General features: G+C 30.8%; 1 protein-coding gene and 1 long non-coding RNA gene across 3 annotated transcripts in view; both read right to left on the bottom strand.

The window, feature by feature from the left end:
- Positions 1-136: 136 nt before the first annotated feature.
- On the bottom strand, positions 137-2,467 carry LOC139523893 (uncharacterized). The gene is made up of 2 exons (XR_011664709.1): positions 2,105-2,467; positions 137-1,850 (listed from the first exon to the last, which is right to left on the bottom strand). It is a non-coding gene; the product is annotated as an uncharacterized lncRNA (long non-coding RNA).
- Positions 2,468-4,622: 2,155 nt separating this feature from the next.
- Positions 4,623-19,271, bottom strand: part of LOC139523891 (diacylglycerol O-acyltransferase 1-like) — a 20,765-nt gene continuing 6,116 nt past the window's right edge. For both annotated transcript variants that reach the window (XM_071318265.1, XM_071318264.1), the window contains exons 3-16: positions 19,226-19,266; positions 18,141-18,226; positions 16,865-16,917; positions 10,755-10,857; positions 9,553-9,696; positions 9,078-9,146; positions 8,726-8,829; positions 8,309-8,347; positions 7,644-7,730; positions 7,158-7,270; positions 6,401-6,466; positions 5,942-6,029; positions 5,480-5,542; positions 4,623-4,915 (exon numbers count right to left, since the gene is read on the bottom strand). In XM_071318265.1, the coding sequence (XP_071174366.1) occupies positions 4,766-4,915; positions 5,480-5,542; positions 5,942-6,029; positions 6,401-6,466; positions 7,158-7,270; positions 7,644-7,730; positions 8,309-8,347; positions 8,726-8,829; positions 9,078-9,146; positions 9,553-9,696; positions 10,755-10,857; positions 16,865-16,917; positions 18,141-18,226; positions 19,226-19,266 (1,206 nt within the window). In that variant the 3' untranslated portion in view covers positions 4,623-4,765. The remainder of the gene's footprint in view (positions 4,916-5,479; positions 5,543-5,941; positions 6,030-6,400; positions 6,467-7,157; positions 7,271-7,643; positions 7,731-8,308; positions 8,348-8,725; positions 8,830-9,077; positions 9,147-9,552; positions 9,697-10,754; positions 10,858-16,864; positions 16,918-18,140; positions 18,227-19,225; positions 19,267-19,271) is intronic.

The following is a 19,271-nucleotide window of genomic DNA, read 5'->3' as shown; positions in this document are numbered from 1 at the left end:
CTTGCATTTCAAAACGATCAAGTGAGATAAAAGTTCTTTTATCAATAACTGATGCACATATAAGTTTTCCAAATGTGAATATCCCATACAGAGTTTGCAGTCGTGGATTTATTTGAAGAATAATCAACACTAAGTATTAAAGATATATAAATTTATTTCATATTATTCATCTATCATGAAAAGAAATGAATAGGAACAATACCTGTCAGGCACTGTGAATTGATTTATGGTATCTGTAGCATGATTAAATAAAAGATTTTGATGACCATGTTTGGTGCATTCCTTAAGTTTTTGGCTAAATTTGATTCTTCTCTTCTATTCATTCATCATTTTATTACAAATACATAAACAGTTGAATGCTAAGTGATAAAACTAACTGAAACTTTCTCTAGAGGCAGGTGAGATGAAATAGTATAAAATAATGGTTATAACATGAATATGGCACAAAGAAATGAAACTGAGGTAAATTTTGTATACAAAAATACAGTGTAATGTTAGGTGAGCTTAATCTGGACCCTGGTGACCTAAGAAATTCACAGTATGATTACACAATGTTTTCTACAGAATCGGGTCTAGTTACATTATCAATATAGAAAATTCTTACACTTAATTTTTAAAAGAATCCAATGATTAATAAATTAATTAGCCCTCTACCTTGACTAAACAAACAGTGTTTTGAGAATTTGTCAATTCTGACTAGAAAAGCAATCACTTTTATATTACCTCCTTTTCAGAAGATTATCTAAAAAATCTTAAACTCCCAAAAATATCTTTAGAGTATAGGTAAGCACATATGAGTTATTTAGAAATAGCAAAAATAAGTTTTCTAAGCAATGTCTAATGGTGTGGGTAATTTAATCGGCATCGGGAATGACTCAGAAAATACACAAATAAATGAGCACCGTTAAATCTTTAAAACCAAACAAATCTGCATTACAAGGAATACATATTTGACACTATTACTGGTAAAAAAATATGTTTGAAATACCTCAAACATAAACAATCTACTGACTTTTAATCCAGGGTTTACTCGGAAAATAAACAACAATATCCAAGAGCAAGGCACTTATGGTTTATAATAGTGCCAACAAAATTGAAATACATGAGTTTAAAAGCTTTGTTACTGCACATTTTAATAACCCTTAGTATAAAGTTTAACATGTTCTAGCACATCTTATCAATAACAAGTTTTCAAAACACCATTTTGGATGGATTTACATTTCATATTTCTTAATTCTTAACAAATTTTTACACCAAGTGGTTATAAAGCAATTTCAATCAATTTACAAAAGTGAAAATTACAAATAATTAAGCTCTAGTGCAATACCAAGCAAACAAACACAGTATAAAATCGTACTATATAAATGTCAATAAGACAGAGCGCAATGTCACCTGGTTTGCAGCAAAATAAAAACCAGTTATTTGATAAACTCCCATAATACTCCTATAAATGGGAACGGACATCCTTATTTATGTACTTATATAGACCTTTTCGAATCTAAATACTGAGTGCTTTAATACTTTTAAAAAACTTAGCAGACCATGATTACAAAATAAGGTCTCACAATAGTAGTACCAATAAGATTTGATAGATATGAAATTCAAAATATCAATGGTCTATAACGCGAAACATCATAAACTAGAGGCTCTTAAACAAAGGACACAGATGGATTCCTGACAAAATTGTGTTTTGGTGATGGTGATGTGTTTGAAGTTCTTACTTTACTGAACATTCTTGCTACTTTCAATTAGCTCTATCTACAATGAACTTGGCCCATTAGTAACAGAGGAAAATATTTTGTAAAAATTTACAAAAAATTACAAAATTTATGAAAATTGTTAAAAATTGACTATAAAGGGCAGTAACTGCTTAATGGGTCAACTGACCATTTTGGTCATGTTAACTTATTTGTAGATCTTACTTTGCTGAACATTATTGCTGTTTACAGTTTATCTCTATCTACAAAAATATTCAAGAAAATAGCCAAAATCAGTAAAATTTCCTTAAAAATTACCAATTCAGGGGCAGCAATCCATCAACCAGTTGTCTGATTCATCGGAAAATTTAAGAGCAGATAGATCTTGACTTGATAAACAATTTAACCAAGTCAGAATTGCTCAAAAGGCTTTGGTTTCAGAGTTTTAAGCCAAAATATGCATTTTACCCCTATGTTCTATTTTTAGCCATGGTAGCCATCTTGGTTGGTTGGCTGGGTTATCCTACAATTTTTTTAAACTAGATACCACAATGATGATTGTGGCCAAGTTTGGTTAAATTTGGCCCAATAGTTACAGAGGAGAAGATTTTTGTAAATGTTTACGGACGCCGGACGCGGGACAACGCCGGACGCCAAGTGATGAGAAAAGTTCACTTGACCTTTCAGGTCAGGTGAGCAAAATATGTGTTATAAAAAAAAATTTACAATTAAAAAAATAAAGTCTCTGAAACATTTTGGGAAGCAGAATATTTTTAATATTACATGTTGAATGTATAATATAAAAAATGGTGTACCATAAGCTTATTTTCTAAAATTGACTAAGTCCTAACACTTAAAACAATGAAAACAGAAAAAGTAATACCTATGCCTCACTCACTGACACTTATTGAAGGTGAAACAAAACAACATTCAAAATGCTAAATATGACAAGATATCAGAAAATTTGTAAGAAAGTGTCAAACTGATATACAAAATGCTATATAAAATAAAAAAGTCATTGTGTTTGCATTGAAAAACATATGAAATCAAATAACATGACAGTTTTAACACTTCTAAATTGTTCACGAACATTTATATTTCTTGGTTGATTCACCATTTCCATGATGCATGTGCTTGAAGTAGCATCATATCTTTTAATGGACACAATATGTTCATTTCTAAAACAGAAGCTATAACATCAAGGATTATGGATGTTATTCACACACAGCAGAGACAGTTAAACAAAAATACCATTACCATTAATTCTAATAATTATGACATTGTTATATGGTATAAATATAATTATCTTACAAAGTATTATCATATTATCATATACATAAAAGTATTCATTAAAATCTATCCCTTCATACCTCATCTAAAGCTAGTTTTTATCTCTAAGAGAACATCATCTACAGTGTTCCAGCTAGGATTTCAAAAGGGCAGGGTGCCAATCCTGAAAAAGGGCATTTAACGCGCGATATGATAATATGAAAAGGGCATATTTTAATAAAAGATGTTAATCAAACATTTGTGTTTATTCGTTGAATCACAGGTTATACAAGAACAACATCTTTAGCCCATATAGAACTCTATCTTTCTACTTTTAAGGCTGAAAAACTTGTCAAGCAGCTTGTCACACAAGTTTTTTTTATCATTGCTTGGCACAGTTGAACTTTATATGCAGTATGTTTTGAAAGGAGATCTGTTTCATACTGTTTCTATGGTCTACCACATTTTACCAGTTTCACCTTTCTACCCCTGCTGTGCTTGATGGCAATACAGCACAAAACAGCTGTGCTCAGTAAATTCACAATTTTAGGCTATAAAGCAACAGTGAAAAATAGTATCAAAAATAAAGAATACAGAAAAAGATGACCAAGGCACCCTACCAACACTGCTACTAAGACCCTCTTTAACTTTTCCCATAACTCAAAATAAATACCTAAACATATATATTCTTAAGCAAGAAGTATGGAGACACATTTTAGAATATGTAAATGGGTTACTCAATGCTAGGAAAAAAATCAGATTGAGTTATCTTTCTTTATTCGGGTGTGCTCCTTCTTTGGAGGATTATAAACAGTACGTAAATATGATGTAAATATGATCACAATATGGCGGCCGTTTTTATTATTTTCGTATCAAAAATGAAGGCAGTCAATGACAAATACGTCTGAATTTTCTGTTTATTTTACAGAAAACAAGTAAAACAATGTCTTCAACGAGTTTATAATGGTTTTCCAACTTTCTGTCATTACTTTCTTCCATGAAACTACGGTAAACATCGCAAATTGTGCCCAAGTTGTTGTATGCACATTTCTTCAAAGATAATTGCCGACTGACCGATTCTATTTGAACGAATTAATGTTGATGATCATTATTGACCCATCCGATAAACGGATTACCTATAACAACAGATTATGACACCAGTTGTAACCATTGATTAGCTTGGGGTGGTAAACAAAGTCATAATCTTTTCCCCAGGTAAAATTTAGTAATTAGCCTATCATATCAATACGCAAATTAATATGCAATCGATCTTCAAAAAAGGCAGGGCGCCCTGGAAACTGTAAAAAGGGCACAGGGCGCCACTCGGAAAAGGGCGGGCGCCGCGCCCTCTGAAAACGGCCTAGCTGGATCACTGATCTATACCTTTGACCTTGTGACTAAGTTATTGCAAAATTACCATGTATAATCAGTGTATATCCATTTTAAACATGTCCTTAAAAATTTTTTAGTGACAAATTGTCTAAAGATTCTGTCATCCATGATTTTGAAATGTAAGGAGCTTTTAGCTGCCTTTAGACAAATTAAATATTATAAATACAAAACAGAAGTATGGATTTAAACTGAACGGATTGGCAAAATATTGAAAAACTATACATTATGTTTATACAATGCTTGATGCATTAATTTAACAATTATGGCATCTATCAGATAGAATTGGTCATGACAATAAGATATAAATGATTTTTTTTAAACATTTTTTTCAATTCAGAATAAAGCTGAAGTCTATATTATATTGTTCTTATTATGTATCACAGTTAAGAAAAGAAAGCTGCCATTGTTCAGGTAGGTGCTGCATAATGTATTATGTAATAGTCATGGACATATGCAAATATAGCAATAGGCTGTCCTAGAATCAGAGACAACCACACGGCCATGTTACCATACTTCTCATGACGACAATATTTGTTGACGAATAATGAAAACGGAACCTGAAAATATATTAAAATATATATATTTCTACATCTAAAAAAATATTATATGCAATTACTAGATTATTATCATAATTTTTATGATGATTATGCTCGTGAACAAATAAAAATTAATAATCAACTCTTGATTATATACATGGATTAAAAATTAAAGATTAATATTTCCTAGAGGCACAGCATTTAATAATGGCTTATAAACAATAGATGTACCTTGGAAAATTTTTGGTAACCGTAAGCACTCATACAAAATATTATCAACTGAGTTCAGAGAATAACTAATTTAAGAAATGTATATGAAGCATCGATATGGACTACAGAATTAGAAAATCTGAAATTCACTTGTCTTTTTACAAGTTGTCTATACTTTATGATGTGTCCGACTTTTCAATGCTCACTAGTTGGATCAAGCAATTTCACAGATATGAATATTGAATAAGTGAACAGCTCCCTCAATTAAAGTTGTTTTCACAATATATATATCCTTTCAGTCAGAAAAGTTTTCTGCACATGAATGCCAGAAATTGATTAAATCAATGGAAAACCATGAGTGTAAAGAAGACTTACCTGTCCCAACATAGCAGAGAACGCCCATACTCGGAACATTCTTAATGGTACACTGACTATAAACTGTAATAAAAGAAAAATAAATTGTTAAAAAATATTTTTCTTAATGGAAGAATGAAAATAATACATAAAATTGTTTGTAATACCAAACAAGAATGCACTCATTGAAGCTTACAACTACTTTTAAGTCCATTCAACATAGTGAAAACTTCAAATTATCAATTATCAGAAGAAGGCTTACATTAAAATCATCATTCTGACGCTGTTGATACATATTTTAGAATGTTATCAATAAAATCTATGAATGAGTTACTTTAGTGTTAATGAATTTGACAGCTAATGCCATTTAAATATGACCCTTTCTCAAAGACTTTTTTTTTTATCATATCTAAATCAGAAAATAAATGATATTAGATTGTTGAAACTGTGGATACATTTAATCAAGTGTGGTATCAAACTTACTTCATGAAAAAATGCTGATAATGCAAAGACAGCCACTGAAGCAAACATTTTAGAATATCCTCTTTTTACCAGTGGTTTAAACAAATGTCTGAAAAAAATTACATCAACTGAAAATGATTTGACCAATAACCATTTTATATAATTTAAATCAAAAACTGTAACAAATGTTTGGGTTTTTTTCCGGAACCAAGTCCGGCTATCTCAACCATGTGTTATATTCTTTTCTCATTTTTTTTAAATATTTTTTAGGAGTCTGGTATTAGTGGTGTGTGTAGTCTGTTGTACTCAACATATTTTTGGTAATTCAATGTATTAATTTAGCTAATAAAAATCCTGAATGGCATACCAAATAAACACACATGAATTTTGTGTAATTAATAAAAATTCAAATAATTTAGTTGTAATAGAAGTGTTGGGATCCTTTATTAATAAGTGTAGTGACAGTAAATATTTACTTACCTTACACACCATCTATGTACTGGTACATTCCAGGTTTTCCAGAATTTGTCTACTGTTTCTGAATTCCTGAAAAAGAAAATATCAAATACCGGTATCAAATATACCCCTCTTGAAAATCATATTTAAGAATAACAGGATACATAAGATCATGGTATAAAGGTCAAAGTAGCCCTAATAACAAAGGTTACTCAAAATTTCTTTTATGTTTAGAATTAAATGTTGAATATAAAAGACAGAAGGAAAATACCAAATGAATATTCAAACTTATAAGATGAAGACAATCAGACAATGCCATGGGCCAACTGGATCCTGCATCCATCAGCTAACAAGGTCATTTAGCCTGCTTGAAATTATCAATTGTTTGATCCTATTCACATTATTCAATCATTTGTGTCCACTTGATATTTCAAGCAACTGTCATTATTTTAATGTGCATTATTCATTCCACAACCAAATGTTCAGACAAAAAGATTGGAATCAAGCATATTAGTCAAGTGGTTACAGAAAACTCTTTTATAAGCCAATACATTTGTATGTATATATGTATAAGTTCACTAGCTTTAGAGAATATGAAAGTAAATGAAAATTTATCTTGTAATAAAAATACTATACCAATATTTGTTTCTGCTTTGTACATGTAAGTTACAACTTGAAAACAAAATAGACTTGAAAGTTAGAAATTTATATGTTTATATGAGTGTTAAAGTTCTTTTTTTCTATATAGCAGTCTATTTTATTAATGTATTTTAAGACTTACCACCAGTCTTTATAAAATTCTCTATCTCCAAATCTTAATATTTCTGCTATTACATTTAAAGATGAATGGAAGAAGCAGTAGAAAAATATCAACCAGATGATATGATTTGGTACCTGAAAGTAAAATATTGTTAATTTTGTATGTGATTGCTATATACATTTATTGTTGAGATTTGCAGTTAACCAAATTTTGATCATGAAAAAAATCTAAAAGGTTTTGTTAAAAAACATTGATATTCAGTTTCACTGGGGCAAATATATTACATGTTTGTTAGATCCTAGTTAAACAAAATTAAATCATTACCATTTTTATTTTATACTGCTTTTAATATTTGTTTAGCGATGATAATTACAATTTTCTGGAAATATTCTGTTTGCTAATTTATATATTTTTTTATCATCAGATGTGCCACCAATGAGATACATGGATGAGTGATCACAAGTATAGAATTTCTTCATCAGTACTTTTGATCTCCTGAACACTTACTGCTAATTTCAGTAATCTCTCCACCATTCTTGGGAATTCCAATTCACTTAACGGTTTCATTGAATTGTTTACTGTTGGAATGATCCACTACAAAAAAAGGAAATCTTATAAACATATCTATGTCATTTTGTGAAGTTTTTCTCATGGATATATCAACCTTTTCCAACATCTTTTTATTTTGTCAGTAGAGGCCTCAGTGGCTGAGTGGTCTAAGTTGTTCATCTATAATAATCAATAGACGATCAACAATCAGGTTGAGAGTTCACACTCCACTTGTGGTGTTAAGATTTAACTTCTACCTCAAAATAATTTATAAAGATTAACAGTTTTCCTACCAAAGTTGTGTGATTTTTCTAAGAGTGCTTGTGCTTTCTCCACCAATTGAAGCTGGCTGCCATAGTATAGCCAAGAGTGTGAACAGTGGTGTTAAATACCGACAACCAATCAATTACATCTTTTAAGTCTCTACCATATTTGTATTTCATTACAAAAGGTTGTAACAGAAAGGAATATTTGGCTAAAAAATTCATTTTGAACTGAAAGCTAGATAAGCTATTAAGAATCCAAAGACTAAAAACTAATTATGTGTGTGGATTTTACTGATTAAGTTATACACATGAGACTAACAAACAAAAGTAGTGTACTTATTATGTAGCTATATATACCTGTTGTATTAAGGCCATTATCAGCTGAGACAAAAAAATCTGAAACATACAAGGATATGGAAATGTAACAGTGAAAAAAACATCTCATTAAACTATGTGACAATACTAAAGTTATATTACACATGCTTGCACAACATACATTGTACTCACTCTACATTGAAAAATAGAAAGAAGATGAAATAAAAACCTGTTCAAGATACCAATTTTTTTTTACTTAACTGAAGTTTTCGGATTTAATGGTGCCCAACAAACAAAGAAACTACTATATGTTTCAACTAACAGCTGACGCCATTTAAAGAATTTTTCTGTGATTTCACTCCTGAGTAATCTTCCCCCCAAAAAACAGGCATCAGTTCTACACATAAAAATATCTTTAAATGTCTTCCTGGAAAACATATTTTGAAAATTCATAAATACCATTTCTATTGCTCTCTTGAGTAAAAATCTCTTCCTGATCCTCAGGGACCTTGGGAAATTCAACTCATAACATAAAGTGGGTGCACACAGGAAATAGTATAAATCTGTAATAAAAAATGTCTAGTCTTAAATTTATAGCATTGTGATCAATATTTTTTTGAGATTCCTACATTATTTTGGATTTCTTTGGCCAAAGCAAACAAAAGACTTGTATCTTATATAAGAATGCTGGATTTTTTTTATAAATTTTAAGTTTCTATTTTCATTCCTCACTAATATGACTGTTTTTTTTATGCCATGGTATTTTTCGAATTGAATTTATTTGCGAGCAAGCTTCAATAATAATAATTACCTGTATAGTTCAGATTATCTGGATAACTGACAAGCATTGTCTCTGGTTTTCCATTTTCTGATTTGAGCACTGTAAGTACAAATGAATTCATTTACTCTTAATAACAAGTAGAATTTTAACACACAATTACATTCAGATCCAGGATTTAAACAAAAATCAGTTTTTGAAATGGTGGTAACCCTTTTAAACGACAGTAAGAAACTTAAGGGTCATCAATCTTAACAAGGCTAAATCAGAAGAACTATACCTGTGCTGAAAACTGAATATTTTAGTGAATTTTCTAAAGCAAACTCTGCACAAAGTCATCAGACTTGAACAAAATTCCAAAAAAAAACATGTGGAAAACTTGGAGTCCCTCAAAATACTCTGCCCTTGGTCGGATATTTGTCTTTTTGACACATTCCCCATTTCCATTCTTAATTTTATTCTAATGTTGGGTAACAAAGTTTTTTGTATGGCTTTACATGAATCTTACTTGATTCTGATACACTTAAAGATTTTCTTCTTTTAATCTTTGTATTTTCTGTCCTCTGTAAGCGGCACCATCTGTTGACACTGAAGTAGGACACCAGCTTCAGGAACATCACTGAATACATCCCACATGTGATACAGGAAAAAACTACAAAATAAAAATAAGAATAATATACAACTAGTGATATAAATAAACCTATAACCCTAATTTTCACAAAATAAAGTATTTATAAGAATTAAATTTCCCATATTGAATTATCTATGTAAACAGGCCATTGACATAATTTTTCAATCAGTTTAAATGAGGTCTGGAGCTGGCATGCTAGCAGTCCTTTGTTTATCTATCTATCATTGTCATTTTGCTTAGTTTCTTTTGTTACCTATTCTGACATCAGACTCTGACTCCTTTTAAACTGAGTTTTACTGTGTGTCTGCTGTGTGTTTGTTTATTTTATACATTGGCTAGAGGTAAAAGGGAGGGTTGAGATCTCACAAAACATGTCTAACCCCACCACATTGTGCGCCTGTATCAAGTCAGGAGCCTCTGGCCTTTGTTAGTCTTGTATGTTTTTTAAATTTTAGTTCATTCATGATTTGGAGTTTAGTATGATGTCCGTTTTCACTGAACTAGTACACATTTTCATTTGTGGATCTGCTGAGGCGCCTCTCCAAGTGCGGAATTTTCTTGCTGCATTGATGGCCTTTGGCTGTAATCCGCTCTTTGGTTGTGTTGTTGTCTCTTTGACATATTCCCATTTTCCATTCTCAATTTTATTTATAACTTATATAACATTTGGTTGCAGCATACTAAAGTTGGAAAGCAGAAACAAATTTTGAGAAATGCATATGTAGGTACAGACGGGCAATGGAAAACCTTGATGCCCCTCTTCCCAAAAAATAATATGTTTTTATAAAATGCACACTATAAACACCTTCAGATGGTAATAAAATTGTTGCTATAAAAAATTACATCATAACAAACTCTGAGATGTGGAACTAACAACAAAATATTAGTTAAAGTCACACAACCATAAATGTCTAAATTTAGTTTTAAAGATGAAATTGGAAAAAATTACTAATCAGCATAAGGAATTTACTGAACAAGTTTATTACCTGATTTGGAAAATAAAAGAAATTGATATCAAAATCCACCCTGAAAGTATTCTTACTAAATTAGCTTAACTAAGGGCATATTGATTCACTTACTTGGATTAGGGTGTAAAACCAATATAACCGTACTCGGAATGAGTAGACATAATACCAGGTTAACAACAGTAATCCCGAATCCTGTGTTTTCAGATAACCATCCCTGTAAAACAAATGCTACATATATAATTGGTGTTTACTGTAATTACAAGTCAACTGCTTTCTTTAATGGTTCACAAAAAAATAACAATCAACCAATTTTTCTTAGGACACAGCAATCAACAACTTCTTTTTGTTATGCGTTTACTTTTCTACATTGGTTAGAGGAATAGGGGGAGGGTTGAGATCTCACAAACATGTTTAACCCCGCCGCATTTTTGCGCCTGTCCCAAGTCAGGAGCCTCTGGCCTTTGTTAGTCTTGTATTATTTTAATTTTAGTTTCTTGTGTACAATTTGGAAATTAGTATGGTGTTCATTATCACTGGACTAGTATATATTTGTTTAGGGGCCAGCTGAAGGACGCCTCCGGGTGCGGGAATTTCTCGCTACATTGAAGACCTGTTGGTGACCCTCTGCTGTTGTTTTTTATTTGGTCGGGTTGTTGTCTCTTTGACACATTCCCCATTTCCATTCTCAATTTTATCTTATAATAAATTGCATAAAGTAGTCTGCAGATGCAAAATAAAGTTTTAAAGTTATAACTGAGCATTATTGCTGTTTACAGTTAATCTCTATCTATTATTATATTATTGGGCCAGGTGAGCTAAAAATGTTTCAGTCAAACAAATGCCTATCTATTGTTTATTTTAACATAAAATCATTTTATATCAATTGTAGATAATTTCTTCATTTCATCAAATTATTTTGAACTTCAGGTCTAAGAAGACAAATTAAATATGTAATTTGTAAAGTGAGCTGAACTTGCAAACTGCAGAGTAACAAATATGTCAAGTTATATAAGCTGAATGGCAAACTACTAAGTAATATCTGTAATAAATTCCAAATTGGGATATAATTTATAATCTATTGTCAACATGTTCAAGGGATTGATTTATGCACTTTACATGAAAGATATGTTTCATAAACATGACAAACTGTTAACATAACCATGAACTGCTTTTTGGCCATGAACTTTGTTTTATCAGTTTATCTGAAGTGGTGCAGACAGAAAACAAAGACTGACCTTGAGAACATTTGGCAGATAAAACATATATCCTTGTTTAGAATTTTAGGGTTACAAATAAAGTGTGAACTGTCTGCTTACAAATCAATTGTCAACCTTGAATACATTAACTAATAATAAACTTTTCTGTATGGATTAAATATAACAAAAATCATAAGAGTGCCTTTCAACTTCCTTATACGATTGTTTTTCAAATCCTTCTTCAAACAATTCCTTGAGTGAAAAAACAAGAGGCTCCTGAAAGCCCGTATTGTTTTTCATCATCACTTTAATAGTTTATTTTACCTAAGGATGAATTTTCTTGCAGAATGTTAACAGACTGCCTCTTCAATTTTGAAGATTTCTGAAAATTTAGCTAATCAAAAAGATTATTTCATTTCATAGCAACCATGTTTGCAACATTGAAAGGGTACATAAAAGTTTTCCTCCCAATTTTTTTTTTTTTTTTTTTTTTTTTATAGTAGATAATAAAAAAACGTATTCAGTGTATATACATATAATTTAAAATAGTATCATCAACATGGTAGTCTAATGGAATGCCTTAAAATCTGGTAAGCGATGCATTTTAATTTGCAAACTGCCTGTTACAATTCAGGAATATGACATCCATTAATAAGTTGTTTGAAGAGATTTTCCCACATACTACTCAGTATATTTCTAGGCATCGATTTTCTTATAATTTTTTGTATACCTTCAACTTTAGTATTTTTGATATTGGCTATCTATAACATGAAGTGATAATAAAAGATAACATGACCGCCTTATAGGTGACCTAAAATGAATAATCTTTCAATGTGTTTTTCTTATAATAATAATCAAAACATTGTCAATAAACATTCATGTATACTGTGGTTACAACTTGGTACGATAAAAATGATAGAATTTTAAGCTGCACGAAGAAAAAACAAGCTTAAATTTAACTTTTACAGGAAGCCTACACACTGTCTCTTGAATAGGTACAATAAACATAACGGCTGTATTGACTTCAATATATAAATAACAATATGTAGTATGAACACCAGTGAGACAACTGTTTGACAAAGACCAAATGAATTAGATGAAAACAACTATAAGTAGAGAAGTGTATTTAAAAAATATTTAAAGCAGAGCCTGGCTTAGTATCTTATAGTTATGTTGAGTTAAAAATATCTCCATGAACATTGTTTATTTGATACCTGGGCTCAGGTGTGCCTTCTATTTTTGTTTGGTCTTGAACATTGAAATATGTTATACAAGTTTGTGGTGAAATGAAACCACTATTATAGTTAGGCTTAGGGAGTGAAATTCTTGTTCAAATTATTCTGTAAGTTGGGTATAAGTTGGGTTGACAGTGATTGATACATGGTAGTTTAGTATTTAACCGAGGGAAGTACTTTTATCTATGAATGTATCGTACCATATATTTTTAACTTTATATAACTGTTATCAATTGTCCTTAAATGACCATATGTCTTCCAATAAAATGCTTACTGACCTTGATCTTGACCTTAAAGAAAAATCACCTCATTGGTCAGGGGGTGACATATCAGTAAATGTGTGACAATTTATTTAGTAGTAGTTTTGGCATGTGAAGTAAATTCTAATCTACTAATAGTAACTCAGACTGATACAGAATAAAAATGAAATTGATAATTGATAAAGTTGGATATATTATCTATGTCAGAGTAAATCAAAATCCATTCATTAAATATCATTGTACTTTAGCTGATTATAAAATATTGAGAAATGGCTAAACAAAATATAGGAAAGAAATAATTTTTTATGGGTTGTACAAAAACTATCCAGATTTATTGGGAATGTCCCCATTGAGAGGTATTGACCTGCATTCTGAAATTCTTTATTTTATTATCTGAACACTTCCAACAAGACATTCAAAGGGGTTAAACGGGTATCTAAACACATGCATACTTATTCAAAAACAATATATTAGTAGTTTGAAAACACTTATTTCTACAAAAAGAGAGCTTAAGTTCCTCTGCAAATCCCCCAGTTGAAAGATTTTGAAAAGTTGTCAGATATTGCAAAAATAATCGTTTAACTTCTATAAGAGAGTCCATTATAATAATTTCTACATCTAAACTTGATGCTTTTTTTCTGTTTTAAAATATCTATCCAGTATTCTTTGAAATATGATGGACTCTGCCAGATAGACATGTACACCTAACAGTCATTGTATACCCTATAAACACAATTGAGCTATAACTTGTAGCATCTGAAGAACTGAGCTAATCACAAATACTTCACAGTTATCAAGGAGCCATGGAAAGGTCAATTGTCTGCAGACCTTGTGATACAAATAGGTTCTAGGTTCTGACATTACAAAATTGAGCAATTGCAAACAACAGTTATATCAGCAATATTAATAAATCCCAAAATCTAAATTTAAACAACTATCGTAAGATATTGATTTATGCACTTTAAGGGAAAGATTTATTTCATAAACATAACCATGAACTTGCGTTATCAGTTTATTTGAACAAGTGCAGACTGCATAGCCTTGAAAATATTTGGCAAATAAAACATATCCTTGTTTAGCATTTTAGAGTTACAAGTGTTAACCTTGAATACATATACTATATAACTAATCCTAGATACCAGGATTAAAATGTATGTTTCTGACACTATTTGGTCTACAAAAGACTCATCACAGTGACACTTGTATAAAAGTTAAAAGGCCAAAAAAAAAGTATGAAGTTGAAGAGCAATGAGAAATAGAAATGTTTCAAAAGTATATTGGCATAAAATATTATAAATATTTATTTTTGTTTTAAGGTTATTACCATAAATCATAAGAGTACCATTTTACTTCTTTATCATAGCTGAGAGGGTGATAGAGCAGATTGGTACCCCGAGAATACATTGTCAACCAAGGCGAAGCCAAGGTTGAAAATGCTTTTTCGAGGGGTACCCTCTCAGCTATGTGTTATCTAATTTATTATATAGAATGACCTTTAGTTATTGACTTTTTCAGTTGAATTTTATATTCAAAGCATTATGCTTTGATGTCAAATACATAACAACGTTACGGTTATTCGAAATATCAACAAAAGTGAAGCAAGATGTTTTATTTTTTTGTTTGACATTCATCCAGAAAGTTCTTTGCCAAAATGTAGAATTTCAGCTTTGTCTGTAGTTATTCGATCTTAAATCAATTCATTGTCCTTTAATTGTTGATTTTTGATTGGTCTTCCCAAGAGGGTGACATTAAACAAAAATTATCACCCACTCAGCCATGTGATAAGAGGAAATTTGTATTAGCCAATCAAAATCCTGAAGTATTAATAATATATAATATTTCTTCTATAATTGTCTTTCCCAAAGAAGACAGTTAAAAGAAAAACGGTGAAAGATAACAAAGGAATAGTTCAACTCACAAGTGGAAAACAAACTGAAGGCCGTACCTTGACCTGTAATGGTTTACTTTTATAAATTGTTACTTGGATTGAAAGTTGTCTCATTGGCACTCATACCACATCTTCCTATATCTATTGGCAATGCCATTGAAAAATAACCCAACAGTATACAAAACACATTATGACTGAGCCACACAAACTCCACCAAAACATGGGTGATCTCAGGTGCTATGGAAGGGTACTTAAGTATGCTGCTCCACATTTAGCTCCTGTTATGTTGCTCATGTGAAAGACTATAAATACTAATGTATCTGCCTTCCAATGCTAAATTTTATAATAACAACTCATCAATAAAAACATTGTGTCATTTAAGAAATTTCTGGGTCCTGAACTGGAAACTTATTTTATTATCTCCCTAATGTCAATGATATGCATACCCATACAAGTATTTTCTTAAAATATTTTTTTATACGATATCTCACTTGAATCAATTCAATGTTTTTCACAACAATTGTTGTAATTGTTGCACTAAGAGTCCAAAATTTAGAAAGCAGATCATTATTATAACTATAATTTTGTTTTAATATACATTTTTGTGTACTGGGTACTTTCAAATTAAGAATATTTGTTTGTTCATGCTTTTGTCCAACTCTTTCATATACAGTGTATACAACAATTCTTCCTATAAGACAGTCATGTTCAGTCCACTTGGTTATTTTTAATACAAGACTTTATTATCACTGGACTAGTATATAGTTGTTTAGGGGCCAGCTGAAGGACGCCTCCGGGTGCAGGAATTTCTCGCTACATTGAAGACCTGTTGGTGACCTTCTGCTGTTGTTTTTTATTTGGTCGGGTTGTTGTCTCTTTGACACATTCCCCATTTCCATTCTCAATTTTATTTGAAGATTCCATGCTTATTTTTATGTACAATGGCCCTTGTAACAAATTCTAACTTAAAGGTGTCAGGTTTGGCCTTGAAGAATGTGTTTTATACACAAAATCATGTCAGATTAGGGATGTAATTTAAACAAATTTCGATCAGGAAATGACTGTATAGTAAGTAACAGGTTCTTGTACACTTGGTCAAACTCCTCCTTTTTATGCTACAGTGCTTGAAGAAGTCCAAAATAAGACACCCAATACCAAACTACTTAATCTGTTCTCCTGAAACTGGCATGTTTATTCAAAAATTGATTTTCTTTAATATTCTTATGTTAATACAATTGCCTTTCTCTAATTTCAAAGTTAACAAGCTATAGAATTATTACATCCTAACAAGAGTTGCTAAACTAAAATGTTAAGTGCAATATTTCATATCAACTGTTTACCAAGCATGACTACTTACTAAGAAACAAACCTTATCAAAAACATTGACCTGGTCAATACAATGTTAAAATGAGGTCAAGTTCATGTGAGGCCAAGTTTCTAAAAGATATTTATACATGAACTGCTGATTTATCATATAAATTATATTTTCCCAGTGATTTTCTTGACTTTAAATTTGTAAAAACGACTGCAGAAACAAATGTTCAACATTGATGAAGGGTTTGCTGGGTTGAGCTTTATAGTCACTGACACATGCTCTACTGCTAACATAGACTATGGATTTAGGAATAAAACTAATACTTACTTTGGCCAACAATTTCTCGTTAAATAATGCTACAAGAGCAAAAATGTTGGACCCTGAAAAATAAATTAATAATATTTAATTTTTAGTATTTCATATTACTTAATAAAGCAAGATTGCTTTCCATTTCATAATTCAATGGAAATAGGTCAAATTTCAATTGCTTTAAAGTACGTGAAACATATAGTGCTTGGGTAAAAAATACTACTTAACTGCATGTTGATTTTGATGGTGAAATCAACATTTGATTGGTTGAAACTATCACAGGTGAGGTCATATTCCCTTTAGAGTATCATATTCCCCGCTGAACATCATATTCCCCTCTGTAGATTGGGACCTCGTAGTATGACGTTACGCGTGGTTAATGTGCGTATACTGTTTTGAAAGTCGTTTAATTAAATTAGCGTTAGAATAAAAAGACTATTAATTTACTTTTGATCCGTACTGTTTATACCGTGTTTAGCTATTTAAACAAACAGATAAGAAAACAAACATATACAAATTAATATAGTATGTTCAGTAAGTAAACGAAGCATAGGCAGTGGAATAAAACATTCATTTCCCTTAGCTTCAAGAGATATGAAGATTTGTTCACCCTCGAAAAAATCACATTTCCCTCAGGCACAGCCCTCAAGAAATATGAATATTCTTGGGTGAACAAATCTTCATATCTCCCTCAGGAACGGGAAATAAATGTATAATGTTCTCTTTACATTGTATTTTATAACAAAACAAGAATGTGTCCCAAGTACACAGATGCCCCACTCGCACTATCATTTTCTATGTTCAGTAGACCGTGAAATTGGGGTCAAAACTTTAATTTGGAATTAAAATTAGAAAGATCATATCATAGGGAACATGTATGCCAAGTTTCAAGTTGATTAGACTTCAACTTCTTCAAAAACTACCTTGATCAAAAACTTTAACCTGAAGCGAACAGACGAACGGAGGCACAGACCAGAAAACATAATGCCCCTCTACTATCGTAGGTGGGGCATAAAAAAATAACATATCTGATATATCTAGTTTTTTAGACCATAGCTAAATATTTCCTAGGCATTAATTTGATTGAAATCCAGAGATTTACTCAAATTTCACCAAAATCGCTATTTTGGTTTATCTAGAATGTAAATGCCAATGGTTCATTGGTGTATTTGTATATATCTTTATCTACAATTACAATAGACTGTATATAATTTATTATCATATCTTCACAAATCATTGCAAAATAACAGCATTATTTTTTTTTCATTAGCAACATGTACAATAGAAATCTTACCTAGTATAAGAATGACATTTGGCCAACTGTATGGTTCTGATATCAGTAAATGTATAATTTTCACTGGATCAATCAAAATTCCATATCTAAACAGAAGAAATATAAAAACATAATCATCTGAAATATATATATGTATGTGTTTAAAAAGTTATCATCCACTTTATATGAACTTAGGTGCCAAATTATATCATTGGCAATCATACCATCATATGTCTTTATTTTTATACAAAACAACACCAAAACTAGATACCAGTATCAATTAATTTTTCATATAACAGACATTTATCACCAGTATGATGCAAAATGTTGTTGCGTTAAGTAACAGTTATGGTTTAACAATGTATAAAGTTCATTTAAATTTGTAATAGCCACAGGTTATCATAAAGATTCGGGAAATGACACCAATGTACACCTCTTTAATTGTCAACATATTGAACTTGAACCCTTTAGTGACCATTTATTATTTGGTGTTTTGCATCCTATCAATTTTTAGTTTAGTAAAAGACAAGAAGATTTTTAAACAATTGTTGCATACTAGTAAGTTTTTTTTCTATAATTTCTAACATAAGATAAAGTGTAACAAATCCCCTCCACTTTAGGTCATGATGCTTTCTCTGATTGTACACATACAAAAGTGACAGTACAGCAATTTTTTATTACATGCAATTCCTTTTGGAATATTTGTAAGGATATTTCCTCCCATATTAGATTCCTTTTGTTTTATTGTTCTTTAGATTTTTTTTCATATTTCCTAAAAGTAATAGTTACTGGAGGCAATGTTTATCTGAGCATTTTGAAAGATGGATGATTAACGGAGAAGAAAAATAAGAACAACTATATTAAGTTATTAGGAGTTAAACCGATGATTTCATTTGATAATATGTAATAATTCAAGGCCATAAGGAAATTATTTGGGCTACTTTTAAAATGACTGTTAGTCATGTTAGTGGAGAATGTCCACTGATTTGAGATAATCATTACAACGGGTTTGACTTATTTAGAACAATTGATGGAGGATAGACATAAAGTGATAGCCATACGATAGAACATAGTCACTATATAAAAATATAAAATAATATACTTACTTTAATATATTTTCTAAAAACAGTCTTGTATTTGCCAATGCCTAGA

The sequence above is a fragment of the Mytilus edulis genome, chromosome 5, assembly GCF_963676685.1.
Source record: "Mytilus edulis chromosome 5, xbMytEdul2.2, whole genome shotgun sequence".
In the NCBI taxonomy this organism is placed as follows: Eukaryota; Metazoa; Mollusca; class Bivalvia; order Mytilida; family Mytilidae; genus Mytilus; species Mytilus edulis.
Note: the sequence above shows the minus strand (reverse complement) of the source record. Positions and strands in the feature narration are given on the sequence as shown.